Raw genomic sequence first — 23,482 nt, 5'->3', positions numbered from 1 at the left:
AAATTCTCCAGCACTGACGTGTTTTGACCAACAATGTTACGACTCTCCTTGTTCAGCTGAGTAGTCAAGGTGGCTATAAAAACAGGACTTTAGACAATCAGTTCACCTTCCTCTTTCATCAGAAATCTTCTTTTGTTTCTATTAGAAGAGATCAGCTCAACATGGCTACTCAAACTCCCGATATCGAGCGCGAGCTTTCTCGCGACGAGAAGTCTGGCACGATGCACGCCGAACACATGGGCGGTCTGTCCGAGAACGATGCAGACTTCGTCAACAACTTCCCTGAAGACCGCAAGAAGGTAGTCGTGCGAAAGGTTGATGTAAGTTGTTCAATGACTGAAGAAAATGGCAACGCGATACTGACACGAACAGATGCGACTTATCCCTATGCTTGTCCTTCTGTATCTGATCGCATACTTGGACAAAACCAACATTGGTAGGTGTAAAGTTGACTTGGTCTTGCTTCTAATGGCTGACTTGAGATAGGAAATGCCAAGATTGAAGGAATGACTGTTGACTTGAACCTCAAGGGTATTCAGTACAACATCGTCACCGCCATCTTTTTCATCCCCTTCGTCCTTTTCGAAGTCCCCTCCAACATGATCCTTCACAAGTTCAAGAGGCCATCAGTATACATTGGTGGCATCGTATTTTGCTGGGGAGTTGTCATGACTCTGACTGCCCTCGTTCAGAACTACGCTGGCCTCTTAGTTATTCGCTTCCTGCTCGGTATCTTTGAGTAAGTCTCCAAAACGTGTCAAAAGTCTCCATCTAACCTTGCCCAGAGCTGGTTTCCTACCAGGTGCGATCCTTATCATCTCTAACTGGTACCTCCCAAATGAAACCCAGACCCGAATCGCGATTCTATATACCTCGGCCGCTACAGGTGGAGCCTTTTCTGGTCTTCTTGCTTTCGCCATCGCCAAGATGGACGGCATGGCAGGTCTTGAAGGCTGGCGCTGGATCTTTCTCATCGAAGGTCTCTTCACTGTCGTTGTCGCTATCATGTGCTTCTTCCTCCTATGCGACTCTCCAGCTCTATCAACCCGCTGGCTTGAAGCCGACGAAATCCGATACCTCGAACTCCGTCAACTCGCCCGTCGCTCCTCCGTACCTTCAGACTACAAGGAGAACGATCACTTCAATCTTCGCCTCTTCAAGGATATCCTGCTTGACTACAAAATCTGGCTTCTCTTCTTTGCCAACTGGTCCAACGCTGTTCCCAACTATGCCATGAAGTTCACTATGCCTACGATTCTTCGCGGAATGGGTTATACTTCTAGTGATGCTCAGCTTATGACTATTCCCCCTTATGCCATCGGAGCTATCTCGGCCTACGCGTTTGCTATCTTTGCTGATAAGTATTCGTGGCGAGCACCATTCATCTTGGGACCTCAGTGCTGTCTCGTTACTGCTTTTATCATCCTGTTCATCAAGTCTGGTGATATCGACAACAACATTGCTGTCTGCTACTTTGCTGTCTGTCTGGCATGCTTTGGGTAAGTGTCTTTCAGTCCCTCCTCCTACTGCCACATACTAACAGAACCAGAATGTACCCTATTCTTCCGGGAGTCAACGCGTGGAACGTCGCCAACACCCCTGACCCAGCCAAGCGATCCGTCAACATTGGACTTCTTGTGTGTGTCGGTAATATCGGTGGTCTCATCGGATCCTACATCTACCTCGAACGTGAGGCACCTAGATATCCTGTTGGATACGGTACTTCGCTTGCCTTCGGCTTGGCTGGTATCGTTGCGGTTGTGTTACTTGAGACTCTACTTAAGAGAGGCAACGCAAAGAAGGCCAACATGACTGAAGAGGAGATTCGACAGCGGTATAGTGAAGAGGATCTTGTTCGCATGGGCGAAAAGAGCCCACTATTTAAGTATGCTTTGTAGATTGGCTGTAGCGCGCCTAATTGCCTTCCAAACGAAGCCTTGAGACTAAAGAACTTTCAACAAGCAAAAGACCGGCTGAAACCTTATCATGAATAAACTAAGGATTTCTCGTTTACAAGAATAAATGCCCAGTTCCAGGGTAAAGATGCTGAAAATTGAAACTATCCTTGCAGTGACTGGTTAATCAGTAAGCCTTTAACTAACTCTATTAAAATAGGAACATGAACTTGAAAGCCTAAGGAGTGCCAGGTCACCACTTAATACAGAACTCAGTTAACGCCTCTCAAAAACACGACCCCAGAGTGTCTCAACAGACTTCTTGACATCCTTCTCAAGAATAGGGATGTCCTTTCAGACCACTGCTTCTTGCTTAAGTGGCTGCTAAGGCCTGATACCTCACTCGTATACTGCAGGTAGAATTATTTGTTTTACTATACTGCAGTAGCGCTATTACTTTCTTGACGTTTTTTCCACTGTGTAACAGCAACCTTATTTACAAAGTCATCTGGTATTTCTGGTAGGAGCTTTTGAATGTATCCTCATATGCGTACATGGGAGCGCTAGGCCAGCCACATTCTAGACCGCCTAATACTCTCCGTGCCTACACGGCGATACATGCCCCGCAGCTCTTCCCAAGCAGGAAATTCCATGCAATCGATGACGAGGAAGACGTCAGCAAGGACAGGTTAGCCTTGGAAAACGAGTAGAGTAGAGATGATTGTAAAAGTTAGTTATGTACAGTAAGTTACGTAACAGCTAGTCTCATGTTAAATCTAACGTCAGGCATTAATCATATCTTAAGCTTGTAATATTACAAGAGCTCTAGCCTCTATCACAGTGTTAATGCACGTAAACCTCCACAGATGTTACTTGTTTTAAAGATAAAACAGGATGTGTAACACCTACAGAGAAATTACATGACGTTGTAATAGCCTAATTAGTTTGCAATAAGGGTGTTAACAAATAACGCTATACGGAGGTCTTGTTATATCGAGATGAGATTATTATAAGAACAATTAACAATATATAACCCTACTTATTTATTTTACAAGCCTCCGCTTTCCACCTCCTGCAGATGTAGCTGTAATGCTAAAACTGTAGATTTAGTAAATTTGCTGTAAACACCAGTGTTTGGTTATCTCATTACTGTAATTAGTTTCATCATTGACACGTTTGCAGTCTGGTGAGGGGTAGAGTGTCCGCAAGACCGGAAGCCGCTAATACAGGATCGCATCATCCTCCCAGCATCTTCAATTGATTGGCAGTACAATTTCGTAACGATTACCAGTGCACTTCTGCAAGGAGCAAACATTCCGGGCAGCAGTATTCAAATCAAGGCGCAATAGAATCACTCAAGGTCTATTTATAAGCCAGTGCGCTCGCGTTTCAGTAGAGCCCTAACACTGAACTTCATTTTAACATAATTACCTATTCTTCTAAATTATCAACGATAGAAGAAGAGCTTTAACTTTCTTGCTAAAATGTCAGGCTCAAATACCGACAAGGTACAGGAGAACCTCAAAAAGTTCTCTGCAGAGAACATCGACGCTTACATCCAGGCATCTACGTTTACTGATACCATCCAAGATGTATATAATTCTTTGAAGACCCCAACATATAACAATCTGTTAATACTTGCAGGCCATCCGTCAACATATACAAGTCGAGTATAAGGCCTGGTTCTTCTTCCGGAAGCTTGGAGCTGACTGTTTACGTTCCAATGTGTCGTTACACGGCTTTGCAGCGTAACTATATACGTGCCGTACGTTGTTTATATCGTCATGGCTAATGGCAATTACAGGCTTTGGAAGCGATCAGCCCAGGAGGCATTTGCTGATGCAACCTGGCTAGAGTCGTATCTTGTCCAGCGTGGTGGCCGCTCCAAGCCAAGCGACATCCCTGCCCCAGATATCGAGTGGCCCGATGACCCTGTCGATCCCATCCAGCCGGTCTATGCGGCTCTGCAGACAGAGAAGGGAATTCTGGACGATCTTCACCGTCTGTGTGCCGCAGCAGAGGAGGCTGGTGACAACGCACTGGAAGATGTTATTGAGAGTCGCTTTTTGCGCAAGGAGACGCGCCATGTAAAGGACCTGGGTGACTTGCTGCAGCAATGTGTCCGTATCAGCAAGCAGATTGGTCACGGCCTATATCATCTTGATAAGGAGCTTCGTGCTAATAACGGCGTTGTACCGTGGGCAAGCTTCAATGACCCTGACAAATCTGACGAACTGCTTCAGGGTGTTGTTCAGGATCTTTATAAAGCTGCTGTCTAGGGAAAGACGAGATTTAAGGACTCAAGATTGGTAACAAAGGGCATTTCAGTTATTTGTATTTAAAAACGCTTGATTCGGAGGACCATAGCCCTCAAGGTCTTGAACATACGATGCTCCCAACGACAATCCGCCCTCTTCACCGATTATTTAGTTACACTGTTTGTAAGGTCTTTGAAATGGATATATTTTCTTTTTTCACCTTGTTTGATCAACCCTTTACTAGTTTGCCGCCAGCAACTTGAATTATCCTTCTGAACCATGACAATAAAGACGTTGAGAACAGTGTCACAGCTACCAGTCTTTGGAAGGCCTCGAAGTATGAGAGGCCAAATTCGAAATCCATCCCATACCCAAGTCCTCCGAATTCACCATCCCAAGCGACAGGCGTGTCTGGAGAAGAAGCTTGGCCAGTTACAGACCTCTTCACTTCTCCTCTTAGTCTTCCACCGACCCCTTGTAACGGGGTTCGAACCCTCGACCTTCGAGGGGGTCTCGAGGCCTGTTATATACCGTTGTAAAGGGCACTGCTGACGTATTACGTCAGCACTGATTGATCTTTTGGTCTATTGGGCTAAGGGCACCCTTTCCCCCCCGTTACAAGGAGCTATTGCAATAATCCAGAAATAGTCTAATTAGATGGCAAAACGCCCCTACAAGTCTCTATTAAGAAACAGAGCTAAATGGACAATTAAAGAGGGGGAGAGAGAAAAAGCGGAAGATATAGAAAGGTTTATAAGGGATATTTTAAAACCCATTTAATAAGGAATTAACAGTAGACTTATCTTAAGGGCAGAACAGTTTAGAAATGTATTTAAAGGTATAACGGAGTTTAAACTTACAACCTTAGTCCTGCCTTTAGTTATATATCCTAACCCTATTATAACCTAGATTAACTGTTCTATATGTACCTATAATTTTCTTATATTACTACTAATAAGATAAGAACTATAAGTATCTATTTTAGACATACGTTCATAGAACCCGGATATGGTTGGCTTTTGACAATTTCTAATAAAGATAACAACGGAGGCCAAGGGATTGCGACAGCTCCATCCTTTCGAGACGTGTCTGTATTGGATACCACAACCGGCAACCGCGAACGGCTGATAATGCCTTCGGAACCTATACTGGAGAACCCCGATGCGCTAGCATTTACAAGCTGTCATCTGGGCGTTCGATGGTGTTCAGAAGTTTCATCACCCGGCTCTGAACCCGGCTCTGGAAACGCTTTGATTGTTTTGTACAACATTAGAACTGGCGAGCAGATCTCTCAGGTCAACACTTGGATCTAGTCTATGGCCTCTTCCGCAACTGTTTCTATCTCCTTGCGACATGCTTGGTGATGACGTGAGTCTCACCCTACGAAAACCTTCGTGTTGCCTGTTTGAAAACGGGCTTGCCTCTCATTCAGTTAACTCCCAATTCACGACATTTCACCTTTCTCGACAAGTCAAACGTGTCCGCCCGAGAAGGAATATTTAGTCTTGGCTCCGCATTAATGGACGGTCTTGGGCAGTTAAACATTACATGCCGGGATAGCACAAGAACAACCATTCAGCAACTGGAAGACGTGTTGCCAATAGTGAGGCCAACTTTTGAGGGGTATGGATGCAGCCTTGAATTCGACTGGATAACATTGGACGGTACGCCACTTTTGTAGCTACCCCAGCAGTATCGAGGTGACGAGCGTGCTGTGATCGCTACAGGATTCTGTCACGTTATGGTAGATCCCCAGTTTGTCTCTGTTTTGTTAGGTTTAGGAATAATGCTCAAGACTCTTTAAGACAAGGTATTTGTAACTTAGGGCTATAAGATGATACAATTACTACTCTATCCTACCTACTACTTATTAAAATAGTTCTAAGCTAACCCTTAACAAGTTCTAGCCTGTGAGCTTGATACTGACCAGTAGCTCGTCCGTCAACTGCACCATCTGAAACTACCTGCTATGGTCCATCCGACTATTCTTGATGCACTACTGACAGCTATTGGAACCACAGCACTACCAAGCCTTAAGAGAGAAAATAGAAATCACTGGATTGCAAATTAGGCTTTGAATCGTGACTTAGATGTCAACAGTGCCCCACCGTCAACCCTCAACAACATAGTTAAAACTATGACAGGTGAGAAGCCAGCGTTCCCTCTTGAATAACTTATCAGTCTACTTACAATAAGAGAAGCTGAGAAGGCACAACTGATTAGGGTTGGGCGGAAATATACTATGTTTATGCATCCAGCAAGATGGGCCAGTAGTTCCTCCGCTTTCCTTTATACTTATTTATATTAGATGATAAATACTACCAAAATAGCATTACAAGAACTTAGGATATAGAGGGCATTTATGTGACAGGAAGCTAGGCCAATTCTATCAACCGACGCATAGCATTAACCTTTGGATATAACATATATCCTGATTTGCCTTTTATCTTTCTTCTGTTGCTTTGTCCTTTTCCAGTTATTCGGGTCCTAGGATGAATACAAAAGAATTTAACGAGGTCCTAAGACTAGAAATTCTGCTGAAGTTAGAGTAGGAGTAATGATACTAGAGCATGGAGGAGCTTCCCTGACCTCAATTACCTCTTAAGAATTCCCTGTATCTTACCTGGCCTTCTTGCATCTGCTATGATATTAAATCCTCGACCCCTCTGAACTTCTGTAACTATAACTTCTCGAGGATTCCGCCACTTCAATGTTAATCAACCACTGATAACCCTTGATTTACTAGTCTATTATGTACCTCGAAACGTTTAAATGCTACCCTATCTCATGTAAACATAACCCTTTAATAAGTCCGGAAGGCCTCTTCTATCTCAGACGCAAGTCCAAATAACTGTTCAATATGTACCCTTGACTCATTATCGTGCCTTGCAAGAGGCGGTATAATGTATTTATATAATAAGTACCAAATACATATGTTTTCTTGTACCAACTTTATGTCTCATGTCCCTGTGCAAAGACCAGGGTCATGATACTTCAAATGTATAGCTTTGTTAGGGAAAACCTTGACTATCATCCTCCCAATCGAATATCTCATATAGATAATTTACGCATTGCTTGCCGTAGGTTCTCCTCTGCATTATTTGTAAGTACTATAGTATACGTTCTCATAGAGCATTCTGTAGTAATGTGATGATGTCCAATTGCCATTTGGCCCCAATGGGTCTGACTATTCAGACGGTATTGTCGGGGTAGCCATATAAGCGGCTTAGTATCCAAAGTTATCCACTCCCCATGAGTATCACGCCCGTATTTGTCAAAAGTCGGGATGATTAAAGGTAGCTCCTGAGTGACGTGGTGACCCATCTCTACTGTTTGTGTTCTGCCACTGTATAACGAAACAGCCAAATTGCTTAAGAGACAATCGAAAGACAACACTCCCCTATCCGTCCATAGGGTTGAGTCATCAAGGAAGGAGAACCAAATCGCATCAGTGTCCACAATAGCACAACGGATGCGTGCTTCCATATCCGAGAGAAGTAATCGTCTACACTCGAAGACATAAGACACAACCCATTTTCCGTTGGGCGATATGGCAAAATTTCCACCTTGTGAATTAAACATATGAGAGGAGCGAGGCAGGTCAAGCTGGGTGAGCTGTTGGCCAGTTCTGATGTCATATAGGACGAGTATCTCATCTTTAACAGTATCAAGATCTTTGAAAATATCAAAACACCATGAAACTACCAGCTGAGTTCCGGTAAAGAATGCTCTAGCAGGATGCCTTCCCAAATTGTCAGGAAACTCAATCGATCGTTGGAACTTTCCTATATCGACATCCCACACACTTACTCCAAAGGACATACAGGCAGCCACCAACTGACCAACACCATTGATACCGGAAGATATCGCTATATTCTTAGCCTCGGCATGAACTTTGAAGCTGTACCGCAGGCTTTCTCTGTCCAAATCCTGAATATGAATTGATGACTGGTCGCTGTACGCTAAAAGCCGACCTTCAGGTGACAGTGCGATAGCATTGATATGCCCATCAACACCGTTTCGTATGTCCAGTGTGGTGATAGCTCCTTCCATTGGGTTCTCTATTTTGATCGTCCTCCGGAGGTCGTAATAAGCGATAGAAACTCCATCATTCAGAATTTGAGGATATTCCTCCTCATGGTCATCAGAAGATAGTTTGGCACCCATCATGATATCTACATCCATGATCCATACCGTGCTTTTCGAACAGACTGCAAGTTTCTTGTCATCGCAAGAAGCCTCAATTGCTGTAAGCCCTTTGGCACCTGGTAGCTGAAGCGCTCGCAGTAAAGTTCGCTGATCGCGACGCAACAACACTACCTCTGTGTGGTTTGCATTGGCTATCCAGGATCCAGCGTGCGAGTAGGAGAGACAATCGACGTAATCGAAGTAGCCCTCGTTCGTGACCCACTCTTTGCAATCTCCTTTTAGGAAGTCCCACATGTAGATACACCCCGCGAGATTGCAAACCATGACTGTGTGGGTATTTGGAACGAAACTTGCGTCATTCACATTCTCCATCTCAAAATTACCATAACTATCATCATCATGATAATCCAAAGCAGGGACTTTGTACTTTATACCCGTAAACAAGTCGGCAACTAAAACAGTGTCGACATTATGACAGTATAAGAGTAACAAGAAAGCGCAATCCAAAGAAAACTTCATGCGCCAAGGTCTAAGGTACGAAGGTTGCTCATCCAGATCAAGCTGCCAAGGCCATGATCGAGGCGTACCATCTTCACCATCATAGACGTGTAATTCATCGTTGTAGCCCACTGCCAGCCACCGGCTATCAGGAGAAATCTGAATAGCCAGAGCTTTTCGGCCATTGAATCTTCTAGTCCAAATTGCTTTGTTTGAATCCAGCTCACGAACCTCAATTGCGTCTTGCACATGCTTTTCTGCATCACTACAATAGCGCATGACGATCACAGCCAACCATTGTAGATTTGGTGATATTGTCAACAACGCTGCATTATCGTAATTGGATCTTTTATGTATAGAACCGTCGCTAACGTTCCATATTGACAGTTGAGAATCAAACGTGGTCACCGCTAGCATTGCATTCGTAACAGAAAAGTTCATGGTGCGAATACGGGTTTCCGGAGAGGTCTCAAAAACAGTCAGAATCGGGCTCCAAGTGTCCTCTACTTGAGGGGCTCTTGAAATAAACTCAGGCGTGTACTGTTCGAACATATGACGAATGAGGCTTTTCCGTGGGCTGAAAAGCAAACCGGAAGCGTAAATCTGTAGTGGATGATTCTCGATTACAGGGCTAACAAGGAGCAAAAATCGAAGCGCATCCTCTATCAGCGCTGTAACGATTGGCTGTGAAAGAACCTGTGAAGGATCGAAGATTAGAAATGGCTAGTCCGATGACTTGGAAAATGAACGTACGGTTGGTAGGTCTTTGAGAAAGGACAAAGTTTTCCCTGCTACTGGCAGGTTCTGACATAGACTAAGTGCCTCCAACCAGAACAGAAACGTCTCGAAAAAGAAGTTATGGATCGTTTCGACAAAAGGTATTCTTTCTTCAGTCCCACCCAGGATAGAGAGACGATGCACCTCTTGTAGATGGTCAGCCCAATATACAACTGCATACGCCAAACTGTCCAGAGGGTCAGGGTTAGGCCGGTTGCAAAGAGCCGAGTTTAAAGAAACTCCAGGGTAAACCAAATTGTATATATCCCTGTGTAGAGATTTGAGAAGATGGATCGACCTTTGGAAGAGATCGATATGGTGATGGATAAGGCCAGACTGGAATAGCAATTTTGTCGCTCTCTTTTCTCTGAGCAAGAACTCCTTAGCAGACTGGTGGACAAAAACAATTGACTTTTCTCTTCTCGTCAGAAATGAACCGCATTCCCATACAAAATTAGAGAGTGTTTCCTCGTCCGAGATCTGCGACTCCAGTGGCTCCATGGCCATTATCTCAGCAAAGGTAAGTGGGCGAAAAACAGTTGAAGCTACAGCCAAAAGTCTGATGTAGAGTTCACAACTAGAAGATGCCTCGATGTGGTCCATCATCCTTGTATAAAGGTTGTTGAGACCTTGAGGAAATTCTAGCAACTGTTTGCTGATCTCCCAGACATGACACCTCTCCAGTCGTTGACATACCAAAGCCACCCACAAGAAGGTACCATGGGCGTGCTGCGTTAGGTGACGGTGGACCTTTTGCTCTAAATCGCTTTTCAGCCTCTTAGTATTAACTAGCTGCCGAGTGCGGTAGTCGATAAGGCATCTGACAGCTTGGGAGACAGATTCTTCGTAAAGCTCTAGGGAGAGTCCGAGTGTTGATGATCTTGCAAATTGCCGTTCGATTTCACTGCGGTTGCGGCTGCTTACAATCCACTTGACATGTGGTGTAGAGCTGGAAATGATTTCGAGAAGGGGGTAAAAGTCTTGAAGACATTCATCCAACGCATCCACAATCAGATATGTTTCCTGAAGGGCTGGATCAGCCACTATTCTTCGGAACAAGTCTGCCACTGCCGCCCTAGAGTTCCAATCGGCGGTACCTTCGTTTTTCATGTCCAGTAAATGAGATGCCAACCATGGTTGTTGGATAACCAGAAGGTATATCAGCCCACGTAATACAGCTCTCAGATTGCTGAGACGAGAGTCTGTAGCTTGGCAGAAGAAGTAAGATAATGAGATCGGGCTCTCCGGGTTCTTTAATCTTGTAGAGGATAGGAGCTGGTCTATGATGCCACAGAGGAGCATCGTCTTCCCTTTTCCGGGGTCACCTTTGATCCAAAGAAGTCGACTTTCATGGTCTTTATTGCGCCAAGCGAGGAACTCTGTTGTTTCAAGGATCCACACGTATGACTCTTTCAATAGGTAGCCGTTAGTTTCCTCAATCCTGACTTTTTCGTGACGTGGATCAGTGTCGTAAAGTGCTTCTAGGAGTTTCTGAGCCTTTTCTTGTTCGGTTTCCTTGTAGTAGGTATGTGTTGTATTATAGGTGTTGCCGATATGCACCCTTGAGGCGTCAGTTGCGCTCAAAGTCTGCACAAAGTTCCAGGTGCTTTTCTGCATAATGAACTTGGAGCCTTGTTGTGAAAACCGCAATATGTATTGCGGTGAGAGATTTTGCATGAAAAATAACATAGGCTGCCTCGAGAGGGGGAGGGAAGAGGAAACAAGGCTATTTCCCATTATTATAAGATCATCATCAGGTCCCACCCGGCCAACAATTCCAAAATATCCTATCCCTGTAAGGGTCGTGCCCTCGTATTGGCTAAATGGTGCTCTATTAAATCGCTCACAAATAACGCATTTGATTTAACGCCATTCCTCGTTCAGTCTATATCGACAACTATGGCCGAAGTGTTTGGCGCCGTTGCTGGTGCTATCAGCATCGCAGCCCTGTTCAACAACTGTATAGATTGTTTCGACTATATCCAACTTGCTAAGAGTTTCGGCGAAGATTTCTCGAGATACCAACTTCGGCTCGATGTAGCCAAATGCCGACTGTCAAGATGGGGTGCAGCCATCGATATCAACAACGACTCGCGATTCCTCGGCGAAATGTCGTCGGATCCAACAGTGGAGTTAGCAAAGAATGTCCTCAGAGAGATAGTGGAAAGTTTCGGCACAGCACACAGGACCTCGCTTCGGTATAAGGCAGCATCAAAAGAACAAAGCACGGCAACATGTGGTGAAGCGGATCTTGAAATAGTGTCTCAGCGTCTACACAATCGTTTTCGGACACTGACTATAAAACGACAGAGTCGCGTAAGCTTGATCAAAAAGGCATATTGGGCAATTTACGATAAGGACCATATGGGAAGAGTAATTGACGGCATCTTCCATCTCTTAAATGAGTTGGAGAAAGTGTTTCCTACTATTCCCCAGGCTACCAGAGAGCTGGCCGAGATGGAGATCAAGGAAGTGAGCGATCAGCAGGAACTGAAAATGATCCAAGACGTTGCTAAAGGCTTGGATCCTGTCTTGGAAGATACTACTAAGTCCAAGATTCGAGGAATTACTGGAATGAATACTGTTGGGCGTATAGATACGAGAGGAAGGGCCAACGTTGGGTACACGTTTGCAACAGAATCACTTATACATTCTGAGGGATTTCGCGATAACACTACTAACCGTGTGAATGAAATTATTGGAGGAGAGAATTCACGAGTAAACGTTGGGAATACATATGGTGGGACTGGATTCTGGGATTAATAGGCACTTGTCAAGTATATAAAAATAGTTGTCATTCCCTTTTATATTATACCACATGCTTGTTATTTATAATACTTAGCAGACAGGGGAATGTGTCTTTTGACCATCCTATAACACCTATCTCGCTCCGTACACTTATAACACCTAATTTTATCGCTAGGGCTTTTACAATGATTACAGTAATAACAATAATGCAGACTGTCTTTAAAGCTACCTTAACTACTATAGTAGCTATAATGGTACTTATATAGGCAGCAATAGTTGTAGTATAGTAAGCTATTGCTTTAATAAGTATATTTGCAAGAAGGTCACTAGATATAGAACCAGTAGCAACTGTAACATTGTATCCTATAACCATTTCGAGCTTTCAGTGCGCTACGTGCACGATGGTCTGTAAGAAACCTCCTGGATAATTACCATACTGGAGTAATAGTGTCCCTTTCACATAGGTGTTGCTTCTACAGCTTCTAACTATTTTATCGCTTGGGTATCGCACTTAAATCGATACGGCTTATTTTCCATCTAGACTAAATTTAAGGTTCTTTCTAAGTACAGACCTACTTCCGCTAATTGGCGGAGATAGGTCATGAATTTTATTGAAGTTAATCTCGCTTCCGCTAACTAGCGGAGGTCACATTGACCGTTTAACAGCCTTGTATCTGTAGAAACAACATTACTCCCAACCAAGCGGTAAAGGCCAATTTGTAACATTCGACCTCATTCTAATATAGCCTTACTTACGGCCAGGAACTTAGTACTTGGTTATATCCCATCCCATCCCATCTATTTGTAAGATCCCCAGAGTCTTTAAGGAAGTGAGCACTGCACAAATACCCTTCACGGACCATCACTAACCATTCCCTACTCAGCCTAACGCTATGTTCAGCTGGTAAGCTTACTTTCCTGCGTGGGCGGTTGGCCTCGTGATCTGAAAGAGTGGCGCGCCTTGGGTCAGCTAGAACCCTAGCGCCACGAGTCCTCGTCGATACGAGTCAAAATGACAGTTATGGAAGCACGCTGCCTAAATAGGTTAGCCTGGGCATGATTAACCTCTTTTAGATTCATTACAGAATATCAGTGTGTTTACGCTGTATATTTTGTTAACCTTATGTACCTGCTGCAGTCCGGTGCATCTGAAGCCACCCAAACAATTGTATCGGCTGATAATCATCAGCTTCAGTGCTCCTACGCTATACTCTGCTGGTAGCTCGGAGTCCAGATGATAATGACTCATCGGACGTGCTGGGACAAAGGCTTCCCTGCCGTAACAAGCTCCCTTGCAGCGATATCAAAGACTGGTGCTATGAACATTGTGAATTTGAAGAGGCAGGCGTACTGCAATCTATACCCACGACTTGCTCGTGGCGCTCAAATTCCCCCGCTGTGGGGCTTCGGCAGGTAAGGCGAAACTTGGCTAATCCATTCCACCTCAAATGAAAAATTCCACGTAAGAGGTCTATGCCTATAATCCAACTGCCTGGCCGAGTCAATACCGTAGGCGCATCGAGCGTCTTCTAAAGTTCAATGGATTCTCCAAAGTCTCAGCAATACAACATTGAAGAGCACCTTTCCGCTCTATACGGGGAAACTCCTCTCGATGCATCACGCCGGCAAATCCGCCTTATCACACTCCATGCAGGAGAATGGGACCGCCCGATCTGTTGCCACCTCTCATCCGCTTCTCTCGGTAGTAAGCCAGATTATCAAGCACTCTCATATACTTGGGGAACAGATAGCGAAACTCGTAACATCATCATTAATGGCAGACCGTTTCCCGTGAGAAAGAATCTCTACAAAATACTAAAGAGGCTTCGCCGGCATGTTGTGGGAGAAGATCTGGTATTATGGATTGACGCCGTTTGCATTAACCAGTCAAAGTTGGCAATGGAGGAGAGGACGTCTCAAGTGAAAATGATGACGACTATTTATTCGTCCTGTCGACAAGTACTCGTATGGCTAGGAGACTGCTATACAAAGGCAGACCCACCTCGTTCTCTTCGATTCTTGACCCGTGGTCGTGATAATAAGGAACTACTCCAGGAATACGCCAATGACTTTCGACGAGACGCAACGGAACTCGATTACTGCTTTCATCTGGCCTGCTTTTTCTTTCTATTGAAAGACGCGGGCAGAGAAGTGAACTACAACCACTACGAATTACCCCCTTTCTGGGGAACCGGGCTTAAGAATAATGTGTCAAGACTGTCTCGATATGGCATCCCACCAACGACAGAAGAATTCAAAGAATGCTACACGGAGCGTATGTGTCTGATGTTAAGATATGTCTCGGAATCGGCCTGGGCAACGCGAATATGGACCCTGCAGGAGTTCGCCACTGCACCAAAGGTCACCATCTGCTTTGGAACGACCGCAGTGCCACTAGAGTCCTTCTACAAAGTGTCCAAAGTCTACGATTATGGAGGCGACGCTCAAAGAGGTCACGCGTTTTGGACACCGACGTTCTCTAGCCGCTTCGGTATGCTCCAACATGCTTTCCGCCGCCACATAATACTTCGAAATGCAATGACAACGATCTCGCCATGGACTAGATTGAATAGTTATCTGAAGAATAGTTATCTGAACCCGCTGCTATCCCGTGTGAGACATTCATCATTGTGGATCTTGAGGAGGATGGCGCGGAAGTCTTCGACTACTATCTTCGAAATGGTCGCATCATTCAGGGACTCAGAGGCAACGAACGCTCTTGACAAAGTCTTCGCCGTCATGTCATTTATGTCTTTTGTTGGCATCCCACTGCCCATGGAAATTGACTATGCAGTCTCCGTTGAAGACCTATACATCAGTGTCTCAAGCAACCAAATCCTAACTTGCAAGAACAATCCCGAGGCCTACGAGCCGCTTGCGCCGCTTCGGTTTTGCCGCGAGAAGAACAGATACAAGACGCTTCCCTCCTGGGTTGTGGACTGGACTAGTTACCCATGGAACGACGACCACATCATCTCAGAGTTTACCAGAGCACATAGACTATCTCCAGATATGGTACCATGGCTTCAAATCGAGCCCATCCCAGATGAAGACCAAAACGGCCGCACACTTGAGTGTCCTACTCGCATAATTGGCGCCACAAAATACAACGCGGCTGAGGGAATTAAGGGCTTTCCTCCGTCAATCTTTACCGCTAGCAACTTCACCATCCTTGCACTCTCGGGTATTTCAATTGGCACCGTCTACGAGGTCATCTCCTTCGACCAATATCTGGCCAGGAAACTTGCGGGTATGCACGAGAGCATAAGCAAAAAAAAGGGCCGAGGGGGCATGGTTCTTCGGACGCTTACAGCCGACATGCTCGACAAAGCTGTAGACTGGGGCCGCATCGATGAGTTCTGGGCCAGCCTCCTCGCAGCCTTGGAGGTCGCGCAGAGGAGCCTGGTGGAAGAGACGAGTAACGGGACGAAGCTGGGGCTTATAACGTTACAAGACGTGGCTATGCGCGCCGAGAAGTTGATAATCATCAGGTATGCGGATCCGGAGGAGAGGGCTAAGAGGAACATTGATGCCGCGTTCGTCAAGCAGCTTGGCGAATTAATGCGGTGGATTGGGGTGATGTCCAAGGGAAACAGCTTATTCTTTACAGATACTGGCTATATTGGTTTGGGCGGGAATGGAATAAGGGCTGAAGACAAGTTATATATTTTGCATCAAGGACGGACACCTTTTGTGTTGCGTCGGTCTGGTTCGCGGTTCAGATTAATAAGTGAATGCTATGTTGATGGTCTCATGACTGGGGAGGCAGCGTCTTTGGGACTAGAGCCAGAGCGCATCGAGATTGAGTAATGTAGTTAGTATTGACGTCTCGACTTAACGAATAAGGTTGGATGTACTAGGCCCTGGAGAATTCTCTTTAACACCAATTGTCTCTTAACAAGTCTGTGTATTCCTTTGCCTTAAAAGACCCTCGGCCCCTTGATCCATAGCCCTCCAACCACTATCCATTGCAAATAATCATAATTTCTTAAAGGGTGGTGAAGGCCGTCTCAGTCTCAGACGCAAGTCCAAATACTCACTGAATGTATGTCCTGCACTCATCTTTGAGTTTCCCAAGAGGCGATGCCTTGCGAAGTCCTTCGTCGTTCAGAATAAATTCCATGGGCCGCTGTCCACAAACTATCCATTCCAGGTGAGGTAAATCCTGGGACCAAGCGTTGGCATGTTTTACCATTCGAAGAAGACGTGTTCTCTCTTGAACGGAAGGAACGCTCTTGTATGCGTCACTCTCCACAACATCCAGATAGTCGCTGCCAGGCTGTGTGGCTGAACGGACATCCGCCCAGTCATCATCCGGGGCTATAGGGCGCGTATAGTAAAACATATGGTGAGGGTGTTTATTGGTAGGCTTGTATGTATCACCATGGAAAGCCAGCTTTTTGAGATTCTTGAGACCTGACAGATGCGTTCGCAGCATATCATGGTCAACATTCCACTGGGGCAAATGGTTCTCAGGGTTTTCATCGTAATAGGTCTCATAGTCGAGGATTGCATAAGGGCCTGTGAAGCACCCAAGAGTCAGTTGATCTAACCCTTTCATCTCCGAGATGGCGCGCAATGCGCTGTGGGAGACTTTGAAGTCGAAATTGCTACTGCTCCCGTATTGGTTCCAGATCACAAGAAGGGAGCGCAGATTACTAAATGCACCCATCCCAAGAAGCAGACGATCGAAGTCGGTAGTCTCCTTCGAACGACCTTGTGTGAGGTAGAGCTTCTGAATCTGATTGTGGTTGAGGATAAAATCCGTGACAGCTTCATAATCGTTAACATGGTTTAAACCCAGGTTTTCAAGATCTCGATACGGTTCGCGTTTGAATAAAAGCTCCGAATCACTATCACGTGGTTCAAGAGACCTCAGGGGACAAGAAAGTAGTGCCTCCACAACCTTGTCATCAGCTCCCCAACAATCCTTGAGTCGAAGATGACGGAGACTGGGAAAAAATCTTTGTCTAGATCGATGGAAAGTGGCTTCCTTGCCCTGTTCGGCTGGTAATGCCATGTGAGAGATTCGAGAGTTGGTCCGCAGAGCTTGAATATGGACTCAAAAATGTTGTTTTCTTGGTTAGGCATAGTGCCCTCGAGCACCAGATTCCTATTCTCACCATGAGGTACCACGACAAGAACATTGATGTCTAAAGAGTGTATAGGCGAACGTAGTCTGGTTACTGTGGGGTCCAAAGGCCATTCTCCATCCAGCACAATGCCGGATAGCTTAAGAGTATGGGCTGCTGTTTGGGTACAGAGTTTGGTAAAAGTGGCCTGATTCATCAGGACGGGGTCGTCCCAGACTAGGGTCTCCAGGTTCGTCATCAAACGGACACCGAAAAGTGCTGTCGAACGAATATCGTTATACTTCTCGTCCTCATCACCTCACTCCCATTCATCCCAAGGATCGCCATGGTCGAGAAGCGCACAAGAGATGGGGAAGAGATCTGTGGCCCAGAGTTCATCGACCGAGTAGTTACAACGGCGCACGCACTGTGACGTGATAAATCGTCGCCCAGTGTCACATGTAGCTATTTCCAGAGCAGTGTTAAAGAGATGTTTTAAGAATGCAATCTTTTGTCCACTGAAGTCAAAGTGGAACTCGGCATATTGGCGAGCTCGAGCGAGCTTGAAACAGTCGGAATTGACAAGTGCTAGCTTTTTGAGGCTGTCAAAGTCGTCATGGAGCTCGTCGACGATCTTGGCCAGGATCTCACTGGGCAATTGAAGCAAAGGGCATTGAGATGCTCGAGGTTGATCTACAAGGAGGGCATCAAGCAGAAGAGAGCCCAGAGGAGCTTTCGGGGGATCTTAGTCGTCGTTTTCATCGCGCTCACTGCTGGGCGTGAAAATTGTGGTGAGTTTGCCGTTCACCATCGCGATGCCTGATGGTGAGCTAGGAATAGAGATGGAAGAATCAAGATAAGCTATAGATGCTCCAGCCGAGCGGGGAAATAAGCCAGCCACTTATTATGTGTTGTTCCTTGAACGTATCAAAATATCGGTATACGATCCACCGTAACGAAACCCCTGACAGCGATTCATTGCAGCCTCAGGCATGAAATTCAGGAACTCCGGAAATCTTAAATTCAAAAATCATTCGACGAGTGGAGAGGTGATAAGACTGACCACCGGGTAGCAAAAAAAGGTATCCACTAATGACGAGGTAGCTTAAAATAAACCGTCTAAGAGTCACCTAAAGCTCACACAACATACATACGTTATTTTGTCTCGTCCACTCCCAGCGGCCAATTTTTCCGATACCCGATGACTGACTACCCGCATTCGCCGCCCTTGCGGCTCTGTAATGCTAGGGTTTTTAGCTATGTGGAGTTTTTTCTTAGACACAGACCAAAATCAATCAAGAACTGTCCACTGATCATACGTGAATCTCGCGTGATTGCCATAATGGCGGCGCCATACCAAGGGTTTAGGCGGAGTTGGGTCTGCGATCAGCTTACACTAGAATCGGTGGAATTTATATAAAACTTGAAGAAATCCTGTAGTATTCCATTTCGGTATTCATCATTGCTTCAATTGCCCATCAATTAATAACAATAAAGTCAACATCATGAGCAACCCACTTGTGGTTAGCATCTCCAACTTGGCGGCATACACGCCGCAGGAGACCATCGAGCTGGTCTCCCGATCTGGTGTGAAGAGAGGAAACATGCGACCCGACAAGGTTTTTTTGTCCGCTGTTTCAGCAGGCTGTCTTCTTGGCTTTGGCTGTGGCGTTTCATTATGCGCCATGACTGCTCCGTGGTATGCCGAGAATGCGCCTGGTCTGGTCAAGCTGTTTGGCGCGGGCGTTTTCCCTCTCGGTTTAGTGCTTGTGGTACTTACCGGTGCGGATCTATTTACTGCGACAACTATGGTTAGTTGGACGAGTGCAAATTATGATGATTGTTACTGATGGTGTTAGTTCACTTTAACGGCTGTTCTGCAAGGTCGACTACCCATTCGCAGAATGCTATTGCATTGGTTCCTTTGCTATTTCGGTAATCTTGCTGGGTCGTTATTTGTTATGTCTATTATCATGGGATGTACGTTGCCTGACGCCTTGTGCACATATGATATGGGAACTGACATTACCTCTCAGACGGTGGTGTTTTCGACGCGGACCCCTACAAGGAAGTGGCCATCAATTTCGCTACTAAGAAACAAATCGCACCCGAAGTCCATCAAATATTTGTTAAAGCTATTGGCTGCAACTGGCTGGTCTGCCTAGCCGTTTTTCTCGGTATCCAAGCTAAAGATCTGGCTTCAAAAGTAATTGGCATGTGGTGGCCCATCTTTGCCTTCGTCGTTCTCGGCCTCGAGCACGTGGTAGCAAACATGTTCTACATGTCGCTAGCCATCTGGCTGGAGACCCCTGACCTGACCGTTGGTCTCTACATCTGGAAGGGTATGATCCCTGCTACTATTGGCAACATCATCGGTGGTGGCATGTTTGTTGGCGTCTATTACTGGTACATGTATCTCGCCATGGAGGATCCTGTCAAGGTTGATGGGGTTGCGTATCAGGGGCCTGTTGTGGAATCTCACATGCACTGGCCTTCTCACAAGAGAGAGGCTCCCATGGATGAGGAGAGTAGAGTGGAGTCTGCACCGGTTTCCGTCCCAGCCAGCGTTATCGCAAAGTAGAGTGGGTAGTAGACCCTTATAGATTAGACTTTAGATAGAAGACGCAAGTTTATAAATCGAGTATCGTTACTGTTGTAAGCCTTATCTGCCTCGTGAGGTCTAATCTCGATCCCATTCCCAGCTTGCATGGATTAGCAATAAGTAGAGAAGTTAAACGAATTTCACATCCTCGCTTGACTTAGTAATATTTAGTAAAGAGCCGTTTGTAAGGCTGTAGGGCCGTCTTAGCCGTGTCGGCCGACCCATGGGCCAATTGAGTGGTCGAAGTTATGCATAGCCACCCGATCGTCAGTGTAAATACGAATTCCGTTTCGAAGAATTCTTCCCCAATATGTTTGTACTGACAGTGCGTTCATTTTAATGGAGACAGACGAAGCTTTCCCTCGAAAGTTGATGAGTTTGACAACTTTTTTTTTTTTTTTTTTAATTTTTTTAGCGAAGTGACGTGCCAGTGGAGCTCGCTACAGGAAGCCGGGCCTATTCAGCTGTTTGAGCATCCTGCGCGTCTTGACTGGGTTCGAGGACGGATGGGAATGGCCAATGACTTTAAAGAGAACATTACTCATTAAATAAGTAGCTTTGAGGGAAGTCCAACAATAAGTCTTTGTATGCGTTGGCCGTTATGAGAAGAAGATGTAGTTCCTGCCATTTGTTTGAAGACACATTGGTATCGTGGTTCAATGCAGTAGAACTTGAATTTCACAGAAATCTCATCCACGGTCGTATTATACAAGATCCGCTTACTCGTATTGACGCATTGTCAATACATGTGCCAAGCCTCAAGATGGTCCCCGAGGTGTCGATCCTGATGAAAAATAATCCACGCGGCGGCCGACGCTAGATGCCTCTCAACTCAGCATCCCGGAGCACAGCCTCGTAGACGTGAGCGTTTTAGATTCGGGCATAAGAACGCCTCTAAATAATTGTGGTTAATGTCCCAAGCCATCAGATATCTTGGCATAACCGCAACCATGCTTGTAGGACGCAATCGAATAACTATTACATATGCCGTTTTGGGCACTATATGGCTGTTTCTATTCCAGCTTTGCAGGCGATATGCCTACTCCGATCCTTCATCTTTCTTCTACGACCCACACCGAGCATACGAAACGCGATATACCGATCATCGAGAAAGAGAGGCAGAAAATCTCATCGACATTGTCAACCATGCCGACGAGTCGTTCAATATTAGCTCTATATACCACGATGTCGATACACAAGACCGAGGGAGCCGGCTGTGCGTCGGAATACCTAGCGTTGCTCGGGCAAAGCAGCACTTCTTGCCAAAGACACTTGGATCTCTGTTAGAAGGCCTCGATGCTAGCCAGAGAAGGTCTTTGCATGTTATCGTGTTACTCGCAGACGATGACCCGACACAACATCCCGCGTTTGGCCAGACGTGGCTCGAACGATTAACCGATGAGGTCCTCGTCTACAATGACACTTCTGAGTCAACGTCATCGAGTAAATACCGCAAGACAGAACCGATCGCATCGAAACAAGACAAGACCCTGGTACGAAACGACCGAATACACCGCGACTACGCAAGCCTGATCGCAAACTGCCGTAGAACAGAGGCAGATTACTTTGTCCTAGTCGAAGACGATGTCGTTGCAGCCCGATACTGGCTTGACAAACTATCCAGTGGCCTAGAACACCTCGAACAAAGCGAAGACTCTGCGAACTGGCTATATCTTCGACTATTCTACTCGGAAACATACCTTGGCTGGAACTCCGAGGAGTGGCCAATATACCTTTTCCGGTCGCTGGTCTTCTACAGTATGGTCTTGTTTATCTATTTTGTTATCGTCGCAGCAGACCTACGTCGATGGTCGACGTTTCATCTCAATACCCACAGGCATAACCTTGGACACATAACATTCTGGACGGCTTCGTTTATTATTCTCTACTTCCTGGCTGGAAGACTGATGGTGGACCCTTACATAGAAGGCGTTCGAGAAATGCAGAACTATGGCTGCTGCGCACAAGGCCTTGTCATACCAACTCAGCATCTCCCTGCATTGGAAGAGAGCCTTTATACAGCGTCGGGAGATATCGCAGGCGACTCTCTCATTGAGGAGTTCGCCGACAAGCACGACTTGAAGAAGTACGCTATTGTGCCGAGCGTTTTGCAGCACGTCGGGATTAAAGGGTCTTCGGATGACACTGCGAGTAAGAAGGGCACATGGAACTTTAGCTTCGAGAGAATAAACTCTTGATATATAAATACAATTATACAAATACCATTGCTATGCTCAACGTCAATTGCTTATCGCGGGAATAGCTGGAAGTAGCTGGCAATATCCGATGTCGGATTACACTCTCAGACCTATTACTCATTCACTGAACAATTTGATTCGACCAGTCAATTGATGCATATTTAATACCGCATCCCTCCGCGTTCAAACCTGAGATGTCAATCACCAATGCGGATTCTCAACCCGATACTGACCCTTCCACCAAGACGAATATCCCAAGCATCCCGAGCTGATAAAATGGCAACCAACACCCTCCAATCTAAACTTCGCGCTCTCCCTGTACTGCAGGGATCGTCGCATCCCAAAATGAGCTTTGACTCATTCCCTGAAACCCCGCAACAAGCCTTCGAAGCGTGGCTAGACGAAGCCATAACCCATGACGTTCCAGAGCCACATGCTGTCACACTCTCAACGACTGATCCTGAAGGCCGACCTGATGCACGCGTCCTTATCCTCAAGAATATTGACGATCGCGGATGGCATTTTGCTTTCAAGGCCGAGAGCCCTAATGGACGACAAATCGCGGCTAACAATAACGTTGCTCTTACTTTCTACTGGCCCAAACTAGGCCGTCAAATCCGCTTGCGCGGGAAAACCACGTCCTTGCCTCGAGATGAATGCGACAAGGATTTCGCAGCTCGCTCTCCTAAAGCCAAGGTGACTGCAATGATCTCGAAGCAAAGCCAACCATTGGATGATCCTGAATTGGTGGAAAAGCGACTGAAAGAGGCTTTGCTAGCGCAAGAGGATGGAGAGGAAAAAATAAGCTCGAAGGGATGGGTGGTATATGCAGTTCAGCCCGACATGGTTGAGTTTTGGCAAGCTTCTGACGATCGCCTCCACCAACGAACCAAATATTTCTGGGACCAAGCTATTTCCGAATGGACCAAGACAGCTCTGTGGCCATAAAATGCCGGATCACCAGAGTGTTGAGATCGAACAATCTATACATGCTGCTAACAGGTTCTTGTGATTGGAAGTGCATGGCATAGTGACAACGAGAGAGATGATATAATATTCTTCCATTATTTCATTGCTCCAGACACAACCACGTTGCGCTGCATATAAAGAGGGTATCATGACACAAATCTACCCTAAAACAGACTAGCGTGCTTAGATAATCGCACATAAGACGGGACAAAGATCCTTCGTGTAACTATCATTTGCCCATTTATAAGCTGTAAAAACGATGAACTTCCATACATACTCATCCACCTGAAATTTCGCCACTGCATTATCTCGAGGT

The 23,482-nt window shown here is 45.7% G+C and overlaps 9 protein-coding genes across 9 annotated transcripts; 7 read left to right on the top strand and 2 right to left on the bottom strand.

The window, feature by feature from the left end:
• Positions 1-161: 161 nt before the first annotated feature.
• B0J16DRAFT_309585 (major facilitator superfamily domain-containing protein) lies at positions 162-1,973 on the top strand (the record flags this gene model as incomplete). The annotated part of the gene is made up of 5 exons (XM_046124914.1): positions 162-320; positions 373-436; positions 487-739; positions 786-1,499; positions 1,550-1,973. The coding sequence occupies 5 exons, from the start codon at positions 162-164 to the stop codon at positions 1,896-1,898; spliced, it is 1,539 nt and encodes a 512-aa protein (XP_045978473.1). The 3' UTR covers positions 1,899-1,973.
• Positions 1,974-3,379: 1,406 nt separating this feature from the next.
• On the top strand, positions 3,380-4,174 carry B0J16DRAFT_403636 (ferritin-like superfamily; the record flags this gene model as incomplete). Its single annotated transcript, XM_046132727.1, has 3 exons — positions 3,380-3,487; positions 3,540-3,643; positions 3,700-4,174. The coding sequence occupies 3 exons, from the start codon at positions 3,380-3,382 to the stop codon at positions 4,172-4,174; spliced, it is 687 nt and encodes a 228-aa protein (XP_045978472.1).
• A 2,983-nt stretch (positions 4,175-7,157) lies between these two features.
• B0J16DRAFT_417702 (uncharacterized protein) lies at positions 7,158-11,215 on the bottom strand. The gene is made up of 2 exons (XM_046133692.1): positions 9,554-11,215; positions 7,158-9,496 (listed from the first exon to the last, which is right to left on the bottom strand). The coding sequence occupies exons 1-2, from the start codon at positions 11,192-11,194 to the stop codon at positions 7,205-7,207; spliced, it is 3,933 nt and encodes a 1,310-aa protein (XP_045978471.1). The 5' UTR covers positions 11,195-11,215; the 3' UTR covers positions 7,158-7,204.
• A 169-nt stretch (positions 11,216-11,384) lies between these two features.
• On the top strand, positions 11,385-12,422 carry B0J16DRAFT_348205 (prion-inhibition and propagation-domain-containing protein). Its single transcript, XM_046128696.1, has one exon. It carries the CDS (start codon positions 11,477-11,479, stop codon positions 12,338-12,340), a length of 864 nt encoding a protein of 287 aa, XP_045978470.1. The 5' UTR covers positions 11,385-11,476; the 3' UTR covers positions 12,341-12,422.
• A 1,143-nt stretch (positions 12,423-13,565) lies between these two features.
• Positions 13,566-16,135, top strand: B0J16DRAFT_323596 (heterokaryon incompatibility protein-domain-containing protein; the record flags this gene model as incomplete). Its single annotated transcript, XM_046125779.1, has 3 exons — positions 13,566-13,738; positions 13,886-14,030; positions 14,147-16,135. 3 exons carry the CDS (start codon positions 13,566-13,568, stop codon positions 16,133-16,135), a joined length of 2,307 nt encoding a protein of 768 aa, XP_045978469.1.
• Positions 16,136-16,361: 226 nt separating this feature from the next.
• Positions 16,362-18,239, bottom strand: B0J16DRAFT_375054 (uncharacterized protein; the record flags this gene model as incomplete). The annotated part of the gene is made up of 4 exons (XM_046130656.1): positions 18,169-18,239; positions 17,761-18,090; positions 17,232-17,676; positions 16,362-17,178 (listed from the first exon to the last, which is right to left on the bottom strand). Exons 1-4 carry the CDS (start codon positions 18,206-18,208, stop codon positions 16,362-16,364), a joined length of 1,632 nt encoding a protein of 543 aa, XP_045978468.1. The 5' UTR covers positions 18,209-18,239.
• Positions 18,240-18,868: 629 nt separating this feature from the next.
• On the top strand, positions 18,869-20,051 carry B0J16DRAFT_348203 (Formate/nitrite transporter-domain-containing protein). The gene is made up of 3 exons (XM_046128695.1): positions 18,869-19,208; positions 19,257-19,377; positions 19,434-20,051. Exons 1-3 carry the CDS (start codon positions 18,903-18,905, stop codon positions 19,976-19,978), a joined length of 972 nt encoding a protein of 323 aa, XP_045978467.1. The 5' UTR covers positions 18,869-18,902; the 3' UTR covers positions 19,979-20,051.
• An 879-nt stretch (positions 20,052-20,930) lies between these two features.
• B0J16DRAFT_417697 (region-domain-containing protein) lies at positions 20,931-22,197 on the top strand (the record flags this gene model as incomplete). The annotated part of the gene is made up of 1 exon (XM_046133691.1): positions 20,931-22,197. Exon 1 carries the CDS (start codon positions 20,950-20,952, stop codon positions 22,195-22,197), a length of 1,248 nt encoding a protein of 415 aa, XP_045978466.1. The 5' UTR covers positions 20,931-20,949.
• Positions 22,198-22,341: 144 nt separating this feature from the next.
• Positions 22,342-23,435, top strand: B0J16DRAFT_348201 (uncharacterized protein). The gene has a single exon (XM_046128694.1). It carries the CDS (start codon positions 22,405-22,407, stop codon positions 23,143-23,145), a length of 741 nt encoding a protein of 246 aa, XP_045978465.1. The 5' UTR covers positions 22,342-22,404; the 3' UTR covers positions 23,146-23,435.
• Positions 23,436-23,482: the final 47 nt, after the last annotated feature.

The sequence above is a fragment of the Fusarium flagelliforme genome (genome assembly GCF_020744385.1).
Source record: "Fusarium flagelliforme strain FIESC 12 MPI-CAGE-AA-0113 chromosome Unknown B0J16scaffold_7, whole genome shotgun sequence".
Classification (NCBI taxonomy): Eukaryota; Fungi; Ascomycota; class Sordariomycetes; order Hypocreales; family Nectriaceae; genus Fusarium; species Fusarium flagelliforme.
This window is presented reverse-complemented; position numbering and strand designations above follow the sequence as displayed.

Coding starts and splice junctions, on each gene's coding strand:
- B0J16DRAFT_417702 (XM_046133692.1), bottom strand. CDS start 11,194: ATGCAGAAAAGCACCTGGAACTTTGTGCAGACTTTGAGCGCAACTGAC. Junction 9,497..9,553: donor TTCTCAAAGACCTACCAACC/GTACGTTCATTT, acceptor GATCCTTCACAG/GTTCTTTCACAGCCAATCGT.
- B0J16DRAFT_348205 (XM_046128696.1), top strand. CDS start 11,477: ATGGCCGAAGTGTTTGGCGCCGTTGCTGGTGCTATCAGCATCGCAGCC.
- B0J16DRAFT_348203 (XM_046128695.1), top strand. CDS start 18,903: ATGAGCAACCCACTTGTGGTTAGCATCTCCAACTTGGCGGCATACACG. Junction 19,209..19,256: donor TATTTACTGCGACAACTATG/GTTAGTTGGACG, acceptor TGATGGTGTTAG/TTCACTTTAACGGCTGTTCT. Junction 19,378..19,433: donor TATGTCTATTATCATGGGAT/GTACGTTGCCTG, acceptor ATTACCTCTCAG/ACGGTGGTGTTTTCGACGCG.
- B0J16DRAFT_348201 (XM_046128694.1), top strand. CDS start 22,405: ATGCGGATTCTCAACCCGATACTGACCCTTCCACCAAGACGAATATCC.